This window comes from Phaeoacremonium minimum, assembly GCF_000392275.1.
Source record: "Phaeoacremonium minimum UCRPA7 unplaced genomic scaffold PA7_03_scaffold_601, whole genome shotgun sequence".
NCBI classification, from domain to species: Eukaryota; Fungi; Ascomycota; class Sordariomycetes; order Togniniales; family Togniniaceae; genus Phaeoacremonium; species Phaeoacremonium minimum.
The window spans coordinates 87709-100226 of NW_006921503.1; the positions used below are offsets into that span (position 1 = coordinate 87709).

Consider the following 12518-nt stretch of genomic DNA (forward strand, 5'->3'; position numbering starts at 1 on the left):
CGAGTTAACGAGAGGAGTTGAATCTCAGTCCGGGATCCATGTGCCGCTGCCATCGTTTTCTAACAGCCTCAACGACGCACCGTTTGTCTGCGCCAGCATGGACCAGGGCTGGAAAGAAGTGTGTTGCAAAACGCCATGCGGAGGTCTACCCAGGAGCAGCAAGGATAGGCGACTCAGCAGCGCTGAGAAAGGAAAATGACACGAGAACGACAGGGAAATGGAGAAGGGGAAAAAAACAAAAAAAGAAAGCATACATGGAGGCTGTGGCATGATGTGGCGTTTTCTGCTGCCTCGAATGCTCAATATGGCATCTGGCTTTTATCAAGCACCCTTGAGAGGGCGATAGTAAGCCTCGTCTCCAGGCGAACGGCAAGCAGATGGCTCCTTACCTTCAAGACTACAATGGTCGAGATCGATTGTCAGCGATCTTCCTCGACAATCGAAAAGGTTTTTATTGACGTTGGGTGCCAAGGTTACGACAACCCGGTTGTTGGTCCCCTCGTCTTGCAGATCGTGCGTGGGAGGGTGTCGAGGGGCATGCACACCAGCACACACCTACATTCAGCTTGCGCACGGATCTCTCTTCCCGGCTTCGACTTGCTTGCTTAGAGCCTCCGCCTGCATGTGGGTTTGAGCCAATCTGTCTGTTTGAGATGGCTACCGGTCTCTTTTTCTACTCTCGCACGTCTGCTTTCCTAGGCATCTTCTACGCCAATGGCCTTAAGAGAGTCGGATTAGCTATGGCGTAGCTTGAGCGAATGACATGGCCATGCTTGATGCAGCCTTCGGCGGGGTATGATAGAGATGGCTTGAAGATCCTCAACCTCAAGGGTAACGACCATTAAGGCCGCTACAGGCATCTTGACCGGCGCAGCTTGCCAAACGTGGCTTGAAACTTACGAATGAATGTATCTAATGAACAGTATCGGGCATCCCGAACCGACATGTCTCGTGTCTACCAGCAGTCTTGGTTTTAAAGGATTTGGGGCTGGTGGGAGTTTGGTCTTCTCTATTTCGACATTACATGCGCACTTGTCAAGTGACAGGAGTGCGGAAAGTTACCTTTATCGGGAGAGACCAGGACGCTACCACCTCCTGCTCCTATCAGGTTTTTGTCTGCTTTCACGGTTTCTACCACCATCTGCATAACCTTGTCCAAACTCGGAGAATGGCAAGTCTAAGTTATCATCCAAGCATTGTCGAATTTTAGCGAGCGGGTTAACATAGCATCTGGTATTTTTATTGATTTTCATGACGGCTATTTCTTACCAGACACGCCTTTCTTTTCTTCTATTGGTTTGTTGGTCATCGGCCCCCCCTTTCATGTTGGTGGCGCGCTGATGCCTCGCGCCACAATCATCACGACTCCCTGATTCGTTCCTGAGCATCTAGCATTACCAGTCCTCTCATCCCTCTTATGGTCTACAAGCCAAGAGTAGACAGCTGCTCGTGCAAGGACGTCTGGAAGCACCGTGTGGGCTGCGGCATAGGACATAGAACAATAGGCTAATAAGGATGAGGGAAATGGTCTGGGTTGTGAGGCGCGATCATGCTGAGACTTCGTCCTTGATAGACTCCAACTACTACTAATGCCTGATTAAGCAGGTGTAAAAATATATTATTTGGTATGAATGATTGCCTTCAACTACTGTGACGATATTTGCCAGACCATCGCCATGAATCCAGGTCCCAAAGTTCTAAAACATGATCCCGTTTGCGACCTCCTGCATTCTCCAATTCAAAGCAGATGTGGAGATCAGGTTCTATGCTAAGCTGTAATCGCTCGTTGGTGATATATCAAGCTCCTCACAGGGGTTTTCGCACACAACCAAAGGCCATCTCACTGCCAAGGCGTCGAGTGAGACATGCGAACAAGACGACATGGTAGGAACCAAGTTGGAAGCCATGGCTGTTGTGTGACCTGTCACTTTTTAGCTGCCGTCTAAGTCGAGCACATGATATCCCGGCGCATAGGAGGGTTCAATGAAAGGTTCATGACTGGTAGACAAGTATCCAGTCGTTTTCAAATACATTGGTACACACTGAGTGATCGTGGCTATTTCAGAATCGGCGCTGCGTTTGCCCGAAGCAACACAGAGCCTTGTTCAACCGGTCAGAGATTAGCATCGTCGTTGAAAGTATCGTAGCGCAACGGCTCACGCCACCTGTGTTGTTCATTGAAACCAACTAGAAGGCAAGGAGGGGTGAGAATATCGAAGTGACGAGTAGCATTGACAAGGGCATTGTGCTTCGCAACAATGTGCCTCCCCATGGTACACAATACTGCCATCTCTCCGTGAGACCACGGCCACGTGTCATGATTGGTTTACGCCATTTTGCGCCGATCTGTAGATCGCCCTTCGAACACACGCTTGCCGATTCTGCATCCCTCGAAGCCATGTAGCGGTCCGGATAACCTGTTGAAACGTGGACAGGCTCCTGGTGATGGCTGCAGTTTTGGCAGCTGTCGGATTTCTTTAGTGCCACCTATCAACAGCGAAGGGGCTTTGCCATTGCAGATCTGGAGGCTTGAAACATGTAATATAAAGATGAATAAGTGTACTAATGATGTCGTACGAACCCGGGGCAAGCGGGAAAGAGACCGCTAATGTACAACGGCAGCCCCTTCCTATCGCATCACCGTGAACGGAAGGGACGAGAGGCGCACGTCTAGACTCGATCGTGTCCATCTTCAGCTTGCAAATCCTCAATTCGTTAGACGTGGCTGGGGTTCACTAATCTGCATGCAGTAGCACGGAACTGGAAAGAGAAGCCCCCACGGGGTGTGGAAGATTCGCCAATCTCAGACAACCAACAAAAGGACTCTTGTGTGACCGGATGAAGCACTGCTCAAGCCCAATCCAACCAGCCATTTACCATACTGCTACCTCATGCAAGCCATCTGAAGCATTCTCAAACCAGTCACAAACTAGCAGGCTTCACTCACTGTCTTCTGACCGGGTACGTGGAGTTGCGCCTAGTTCACGCAGGAAGCTTATCTAGATATATCCTTCCATTTTATTTCATGCAAGATATCAGAACCCGGTTCGTGGGACCCATTTCCATTAATTGCGCTCTTGTTCCAACAGTAATCATACGTTCACTCGTATATCCTTCATTACAGTACCACGGCTAGTATTGCGCATGATTGAGTTTACGATCGCAGTTGCTGCAATCAGTGAGTGTGCCCAGAGTGAGCACGAATGGCAAATGTTCCGGCGAGAACCGCTTTCACAATGTGACAAGCCCGGCCCGGACCCGGGAAGCTGAACCCTAGCCGATTGGCCAATGATGAGGACTGGGCCAGTTTGAGAGGCCCAAATGGCGAGATTGCAGGTGACGGTGACCTGTGATATTGCGGGCGAGACGCTTGTTGTGTATAGCATACCACCCCTGTTGAAGCCGATCTGCATTGGCACACTTTTGCATTTGAGGAGGTCTTGCGCCGGCACATGTCAAATAGTCTAGATTTGTTGTGAGGGGGCTGGGAACACTCTGTCTGATACCCTCAGCAAAGGCCGAAGTTTTCTTCCAGAAGCGGCGAGTGTAGGCTAAGCCTGTACATCGCCCATTGAAGATACCAAACGTTGTCAATTCCCCACTACAGTAGTACCACGCATGCCTTCAGCTGATATTGCCCATCGCCCATTTCCTGTGGCGTCCCGCTCGAAAAACCCGAGCCTGAGTGGCGATCTGGTTTCTGACAGCCCATTATCAAGTTAATGCGTATGACTGATCACTAGCAGAGCGTTTCCAGCAAGACGCTTCAATAGTATGCATGTTGCGTTGTTGGGGTCTACGCCGAGAGGAGATGGTATGGTCCTTTTCTAGCTAGCCTTAGCAGTGCTGCAGTTCGAAGAATTGTCAAACAAAAACTTGTTTGTAAGTCTGGTCGACCGAGAGCCGGTGTTCTTCGCTCGGCAGAAGTTGCTACAAAGAGCTGCTTGACAATATGCACGATTCTCCGGAGGGAGAGAGGGTTGTGATGGCTGAAATGCTACTGGATGAGGCGAGTAGACGCGATAGACGCCATCGCCAAGTAGTCCGCGTGATCTTGGAAGATCTCCTCGATTCCAAAATCTAGTAATGCTACGCTAGAAGCCTGGGGATTGGGGTAGTCATTCAAACGATACTCAATGCATAAGGTTGACGTAGAAACGAGCCACAACTGGTGTCATCGTAATCTGGATCCTCACAACTCAAGCACATGTACCGGGTTGACATGGATCGCACCGGGGATTTCATGATTTGAATGGTAACAAAGATGAAATGACCTTAGCCATTCTGCGTAAGGTAAGGAAGCACAGAAATGCTATCACGACTCAGAGCTGGTTCCATACCGGTAACTTCAAAGAGGTCGAGCTCAAGTGCGTACCCTCGAGGCCACTACTGGTCATCATCCTCAACCGAAGTTGGAGAAATGCGGGCACAATTGGAGCTAGTATTGAAGCTCGAAGCTCTTGGTGGGGATGGGCAACGGCCCGGAAGAAATTCAGGGGTCGATTCCACCAATTAATAGTGTCTCCCCGCATGTCAACCCCCAGATGATGGTGCTAGACTCATTTTAGACCTCGCTATGAGAGCAAAACCCCAGCTAATTCCCGGGGATGATGAGGTAGCTGGTCGCTCTAGAACTGTCATCCTGGGTCAAGAGATTGAACTGTTGCCACGAATCAGAGCCGCATGGAGCCAAGAGATTGGCTTAGAGCGCTGAAGCAATGGCACGAAGCTTAAATGCTCGGATCAATCGGCCCTAGGACTTCCAATGGTTTGGGACTTAGTTGTGATCTAAAGCGGCTTCCCGGCTCCTCGCTCCCAAGATGGTTTCCACGACACGCACTCCTTCAGTTCGCGAGTGGAGAAATGCGGAGAAATTCAATCCCCACGCGCGATGAAGAGCTGGGGAGAGATAACATACAGCTTTGGATAAATAGACGTAGCTGCTGCCATGGGGTCGTCAGCGCGCTCCAGCTTGATGCTCGCGATTCCTGTCATTGGTGCTGCATTGACTGAGCTGTCCGCGTCGTCAACACCAAGCAACAGAGGAAGTCAAATTGCTATCTTCCGACCTTCATACTCGGCAAGTTGGAAACATCGACAATGAAGTCATTGGCAATCCTCGTCAATCTGGCTTTGGCCACAGTCGCAGTCGCCGCAGGCTGTGTCTCACGACGACCACACATTACGCCGTCTCCTTACAACCCTAGAGTGCCCATTCCTGACCCTCCAAAGAGGACGAAATGGTGCTTCGTGGAAACACATGGCGATGGGGTTACAGACGACTCTCCTTACATTCTATTCGCCTTCCATGAGTGCAATGATGGAGGCCATGTAGTGTTCAGCAAAGATGAAACCTACATCATCGGTACAGCGATGGACTGGACGTTCCTAAAGCATATTGACATTGGTATGACGCCAACCACATGCATCCATGCTTCGGCCAGGCACATGGCTGACACGGCAAAGGGCTGGCCATTGACAAGACCAACCGCTAATCATTGCTGTACACAGACATTCAGGGCCGCATCCTGTTCACCAATGATACAGACTACTGGCAGGCCAACTCGTTCAGGTTCATCTTCCAGAACGTCACTACGTTCTTCAAGCTCGGTGGAGAGGACGTGTTCATCTATGGAGGTGAGTTCTTGCATCACGATCATCTCCGATACCCCTGAAATCGGTCTCGGCCGTAGGCACCTGCCTTGAGCGACTCTTGTTACATGCGATGAGCGTGCCGCTTTGTGTAGTCGGCGATATCTCCTCTTCCTTGTGGTTGTGGTAGCATATGTCCTACTTTGCCCTGAAGTCAAGCCGTAATTTCTTCCCTCGTGTGCAAGTTGTGCGAAACCCGGCACCCGTAAAATCCCTATTCTCCTTTGCCGGCACACTCCCTTGCACCATCATCTTTCGTGTCACGCCGTAGACTTTTGAGTCGCCCACCATTGACAGCTACCTCCTTATGACCATGAGAAGCTAACGCAATTAGGTGGCACACTCGACGGTAATGGACAGCTGTGGTACGACACGTATGCGGCAGACATTTACACGCTTAGGCCTGTGCTCGTCGGCATCGATGGACTACGTGACAGTATCCTATCAGATCTGGTGCTGCGTTATAGCCCACAGTACTATCACTTCGTCGCCAATGCAACCAATGTTGTGTTCAACAACATAGACATAGCCGGTGGAAGTACGAGCAAGAACCTCGCGAAGAACACCGACGGCTGGGACACGTACCGCAGTAAAGATGTCACCATTATGAACAGCGTTATCAACAATGGCGATGGTGAGTCGTCCCTCCTAGCCGTAGCAAATCCGTCAAGTCGCATGGACGACCCACATGGCCGAGCTATAGCTCGCTTAGATATAAGGTAGCAGCCTACTAACACTTGCTCAGACTGTGTCTCCTTCAAGCCCAACAGCACCGACATCCTGGTCCAGTCGCTGTTTTGCAACGGCTCGCACGGCATCTCCGTCGGTTCGCTAGGCCAGTACGTTGGGGAGTTCGACATTGTTGAGGATGTGTACGTTGCCAACATTAGCATGCACAATGCCACGGACGGAGCACGCATCAAGGTGTGGCCCAACACACCTTCGGCCATGTCTGGCGACCTACAGGGCGGAGGAGGCTCCGGGCGTGTCAACAACATCACATATGACGGCATGGTCATCGACAACGTGGACTATGCCATTGAGATCACCCAGTGCTACGGCCAGAAGAACCTTACACTCTGCCAAGAGTATCCGTCACCACTGACCATCAGCAACATTGTGTTCAAAGACTTCACTGGTAAGACCAGCACCAAGTACCAACCGCAAATCGGTGCATTTGCTTGCTCCAGCGACACCGTATGTGGCGATATCACGGCCAGCACTATCAACGTGCTGAGCCCCAATGGCACGCACGAAGCATACTGCTTGAATATGGACCAGTCAACGCTCGATGTGACATGTACATCCACATGGCTGGGATTCAACTAAGAGCTAGGCGCGTAGATAGCCGTTATAAGTAATATAGATGTATTAATGTTGGATAACATGTCAAAATTGGCTGTTAACTTGGCCCAACATCATGTTGCAGGTGAAAATTCTAAAACTTCCTTTTCTTCTTTGCCGGCCCAGCAGCAGCTTTACGTTCAAGTTCCTTCTGCAGCTCCGTGCGCTTCCGATCTGCTCGCTCTTCTGATGTTTCCCGTGGTTTCTCTTCCACGATTTCTGCCTTAGTCGATGGCCGCCCCCGGTCATCATCACCGCTGTCGGCATGGGACTGTGGTCTTTCAGCCAAGGCAGCTTTCTTTCCAATATGCCCGAGCTTCCCTTTCGTTGGCTTCAAGGGCTGAGTGCTATCCTCCACTTGTGGTGATGCAGATATCACAGGAGCCGCCGTTTCGGCTTTGGGTTTACCGCCGATACGTCCTAAACCCCCTTTCCTCACCTGCCCAGTAGGCTTCGGAGCAGGTGGAGGTACGTCGAGCTCATCATCAGTCTCAGATGCCGTGACATCATCGTCGTTGTCTCCGTGAGCATGTGTCACTGGGCTGGATGGAGCGGGAGGCTCAGGGGGTGTTTCGGGCTTTCGCTTCCCTCTTATGGTTCCAAGACGAGACGGTTTACTTGAAGGGGCTTGCGCAGCTTGAGATGTTCTAGGCGGTGGGTTGCTGTCTGGTATCTGAGATGTATCATCATCATCCGTTGTGTCATCATCCCCAGGCACATTTGGACGTGGCGTAGGACTTTTCTTTTTGGCAGACATGAGATGTGGGGGCGTTGACTGGACCTGGAACTCGTCGTCATCATCTACTGGCTTCGATGGTGGTGGCGGCGTGATTGCCTTCTTTGCGACGTCTTTCTTCTTCCCAATAAGGGGAACAGAGTCTTTAGGGCCCGTTCCAAGCTTCGTCCACCAATCGTTGAGCTGAGGGGAGTCGCAGAAGTCAACATCAGTGCGGTAGCGCAAACCTGCACCGCCAAAGACAGTTTGAATCAAGTCTGTAAGAGTTCCATCCCGGGCTTCGGCGTCTTCTCTTCCAAATGAAGCTCTGAAATCGGTCTCTTTGAATGGGGCTAGTCCTTTCACGCGATCCTCAGCCAGAGATCTTGTGACCTTCCGCCGTCCAGACAGGCTATTGAAAACATGCTCCAGTCCAGTGCCTGAAGCCTCGAGCTTATCAACAAGCTTCGTAATGACTGTGTCCTTGTCTCGCAGCGCATCCTTCAATGCATCCACTTCCCGTGCCCTGGTCTGCTGCGCCTGGATAAGAGGTAACACGAGCTCTGTGGCGACGCTTGAAGGAAGGCACCTTTTCAGGTGCAGAGGCCATTTCAACGGTTTCAAGTTGCCGGGCAGAATGCACGTAATCCGTATCAAGAGACCAGCGTCCTCCTTGTCCGAAATGGATAAACTGAGTGAAGTGCTGTCATGATCGTCATGATCCTGCTGAAATGCGGCTTGAAGCTTGTCCAAAAAGGCACGCATGTTGTCCGCATCCTCACTTGGGTCAATCGTCGTGTTCTCATCTAGGGATCGTCGAATGATGCCTCGACGGTCCAAGTCTTCGACCCATATATTAGCCAGGTCAGTGATATGCACGGTATACGATGCAGGTGTAGGAGTGAATGACGTCGAAACAAGAAGTGATGGTATGCCCTTATGAGACACCGGCAGCGGGTGCCATGTTGGATGAGATGATCCCACCATCGCAACTAGAGTCGAAGGGGCCGGAAGGGCGTTTGGTTGCAGTATTTTGACACTTGCGTGAGCAGAGTTCCTGTCTAGCTGGGGTTGAAAGCCGCGTAGAGCCGAAGCACCAGATTGATGATTGTTACTCGCTTGTAGGTACCCCAGACTAAGAGTGAGACGAGCCTGTTGCACGAATGCCGTGCTTGTCACCTGCTGCAGTGCGCTCGTTTCTGATCTCCAGCGTCACGGTAGCACGATCCAACAAGGGCCATGTGGAGGCATAAGCTTCAACCCACTTACACGTTCAAGCTCCTATTGCAACTTGGTGGCACCCTGCTGAGTTCTGATGGCACTGGAGACGCCTGCGCTATGTTCCCACTGACTACGCCGTGCTTGCGGTTAAAAGACGTTGTAATAATAATGCTTCAAGAGATTCGCCACCGGCGCAAAAGTCTCCGTTGTCTCCGGGGCTTGTCTAGTAAAAGACTTCTCAGGTAGTTGACGGTGCATGGAGTACCGAGCGTCTACGGCATGCAGCGACGCGCCCCGCGTCCGTGAGAACGGCGTCTCCAGTGTATGCCGGCAGATGTGATCTGTACAACCAAACGGGCGGACGGACAGCGCTGCTTCTGTCGTCACCACTATCCGCTCCTTCGCTTGAAAAGGAAAAAGGTGAATAGGGCGTGAAATGAAGAATTACGAGATCTCCCACATTCACCTCACGCCCATCGATTGCCCGTATCATGTCGCGCGTTAGGCACAGCACACGCTAGGCAGCAGGGTCACATGATACAACACGTGTACCCCTGAGCGGCCACATGCGTTTTCTTTCTGAAATGCTAATGACTGCAGACCAAAGCTAGCACTACAGGTCAAGAGATGTCTTATTAAATATAGTTCCAGTTACTTTACAACTTGATTGCGCGTGGAGCGGCTTGCTGACCTGAGCTCTGGCTTCTTCATGGGGCATTGCATACTTCGCCTGGACTCGCCAAGCTGGATTTCTTTCCCGATCGTGATATAAGTCTGATGCCTTACTGATGCATGGATGCAGTGGTAGCGAGCTCCCGAGTGGGTCCCATTTGGCCTGTATGCATGGGATTCAGCTACGAGCCCAGGAGCCCTGCTCTTTCAAAGGCCTCTTAAACTCATCGCCAGTCCTGGGGCTCGGCTGATCATGCTATACTTGAAGCTTTAATCTTGCCAAACATTAAATCTGTTCGTCACCAGCATCTACCAACCGCACCTTTACTGATATATGAGTTAGGAATACTGCAAAGGAGCAGTGATCCGGCTGCAAGCCCCATCATACGTATTTCCCTTTACAAAGTCAGGCTCAGATCGCTCACCCCGTCCTAAGCGGATCAAAGTTTCTTCTTCTTCACGATACAGTGGCCAATCAAACTTTTCGGTCAAGGCATGTTGGGGATCTTTTGTAAATGCTACCCAGACTGATTGCAAGTACGTGCTGAGAGCTATCTGCTCAGGTGTATCGGGGCCATTGCCGTCCGTGGTACCAAATACCATTGGAACGTCACCTAAAGGCATAGTTAAGACTTGATATAGAGAATAGTAGCAAGAATGGGAAAAAAAAGCGATGAAGACCGGGAACATACTTCCGTGGTAGGCGTGAAGCCATGGAAGGAAATTTTGGTTTGGAAACTCCCCAAAATAGCGATATCTCCAGATTGGTGTCTGTGTATCTCGTCGAGCCCTAAATGTAATTCAGCATGGTAAGCCTGTCAAGTCAAATACGGATATCACAGTGAATGTATATGATCCGCTGTTTCAGTCTTGGGAGTTTGCTTACTTAGCAGCTTTCGCCGCAGGGCAAATGAACATGCCATCAGATAGCCTGTCCAGTACCTCTTGATCGGGAGCCTCCCCTGTGAAAGGCTGATATAACGATGCAAATTCATTGTCACAATTTCCGATGATCTGAGGAAGATAAGAGTAAAGTCCGCGAGCCTGTAAATCGGTGTAGTTGGAAAAGCTCGTCTCGTTGTCTGCTTGAGGCTGGAAATTGAGAACCTTTCCTCCGTTGGCCGTGGCGTTGTAAGTATTTAGTATCTGGATGATGTCGTCTGCATTTGCCTGCTGCATGCAACGGAACATTTCGTCCTTGTCACCGCTACATCCAAGCTTGTCCGCAATATAGGTAAAATTGGAGTGGTCGTTCGGGTCCCCTGATATTTCGCCTTGGCCAGACTGCATGATGAAACCCTTCACCAAGGGATCATGAGGCCATGCGTAGATATATTTATCCACGCAGCTGCTGCCTGCAGAATCACCAAATAGAATCATTTGATTAGGGTTACCTCCGAAGGCATGTATGTTCTGATATACCCATTCGACACCTTTTCGGACATCGAGAAAGCCTGGATTAAGATTATGGCCATTAAGAGCCTCGGCACGAGGGAAGCCGAATATGTTTACACGGTAGCTATGGCGAGTGTTGTAATGTCAGCCTTGTTGAACGATTGCAAAGACAAAATAACGTACTTTATAGATACGACGATGATGTCTTCGTGATTTTGCACAAGCCTTGTTCCACGCGTGTACGGAGCTGAACTATCACCATTCATCAATGCACCTCCGTGTATCCAGATCATAACGGCAGCTCTGCCGACATGAATGGTCCCAGAACTCTCATTTGCACACTTTTGGCGAGGTGCCCATATGTCCAACGTCAAACAATCTTCAGACTGGATCTGATCTTTCAAAATCTGAAAACCGGACAGGTTATCCGAGAAGTAGACTGAGGTCACCGGGTTATGCTGATAACAACATGGACCGTACTTTGTCGCATCTATAATATCATCGGTGGCCTTCTTGGTAACAGGCGGCCTGAAACGTAAGTCGCCGAGAGGAGCTTCTGCAAATGGTATACCAAGAAACTGACGTACATCGTCTGTTTCCGGTGATACAGCGCCCTGCACAGTGAATAGAGATGTTGTTATGAGAAGGTCGTCCGAACATTCCCCGATGCCGTCTCCGGTTCCTAGAACGGCTTGATAGATAGGCTGTTCTTCAAAGATGGGCTGGTCCGTACCCAGAACTACCTGGGAGACTGCCCAGAGGTAGAGGAGATACAACTTGATTGCGGAGCGCCTGGGAGGAGGCATCTTGTCTGTCAACACCACAGAACGCTCTGCAATACCTGGACGTCTGCTGAAAAGTGTGTGCTATTCAAGTGACTCACATATATGGGCTCCTACGAATATGTCCATTTTTAAGCAAAGTGTATTCCAATTCCATACATGGTGCTTGATCCGGTTGATTGGAGTAATATTGACATGGATCTCGAATAGCTTCTTAGCTCTGCTGCGAGTGACGCCGTGTCTTAGAACTATCCATGCAGACTTGACACTGATGAATCAGTAGGCACCACACCACAAACGCTTAAGCTTTTCCGACTCACGCAAATTGCGTAGGATGGGGCTAGGAATCCGGGGAAGGAGACTAGTCAACCGCCAGATGTGGGGGTGGGGTTTGACTAGGGTATCAAGCTTTCTTGTTAGTCTTGTCTCATTCAGACATTGTTGGTATCACCGACTCCTTGGTCACATACATCTCATTTGCATTGGCTTTCCAATGTGGTGGAGTAATCCGAAGAACCCGGACACAAGGAAGGCGACGCCCCTGTAACAGCCCCTAACTATTGATAGGAACCATGTGTCGTGCCGCGTACACTTGATCTAGCGCCCGGTAACCTTTCTCCTTGGCATTATATATCATTAGTCTAGGGCCATTGGTGCATTGTACATCACGAGTTGCTGAATTTGTTTCTTGACACGTCTTGAATTGCTGCTTTAAATCGTCTCAAGATGACTTCGGT

The 12518-nt window shown here is 50.3% G+C and overlaps 1 protein-coding gene across 1 annotated transcript; it reads left to right on the forward strand.

The window, feature by feature from the left end:
* Positions 1 to 5373: 5373 nt before the first annotated feature.
* Positions 5374 to 6981, forward strand: UCRPA7_8620 (putative extracellular exo- protein; the record flags this gene model as incomplete). Its single annotated transcript, XM_007921132.1, has 4 exons — positions 5374 to 5407; positions 5512 to 5637; positions 5987 to 6286; positions 6398 to 6981. The coding sequence occupies 4 exons, from the start codon at positions 5374 to 5376 to the stop codon at positions 6979 to 6981; spliced, it is 1044 nt and encodes a 347-aa protein (XP_007919323.1).
* Positions 6982 to 12518: the final 5537 nt, after the last annotated feature.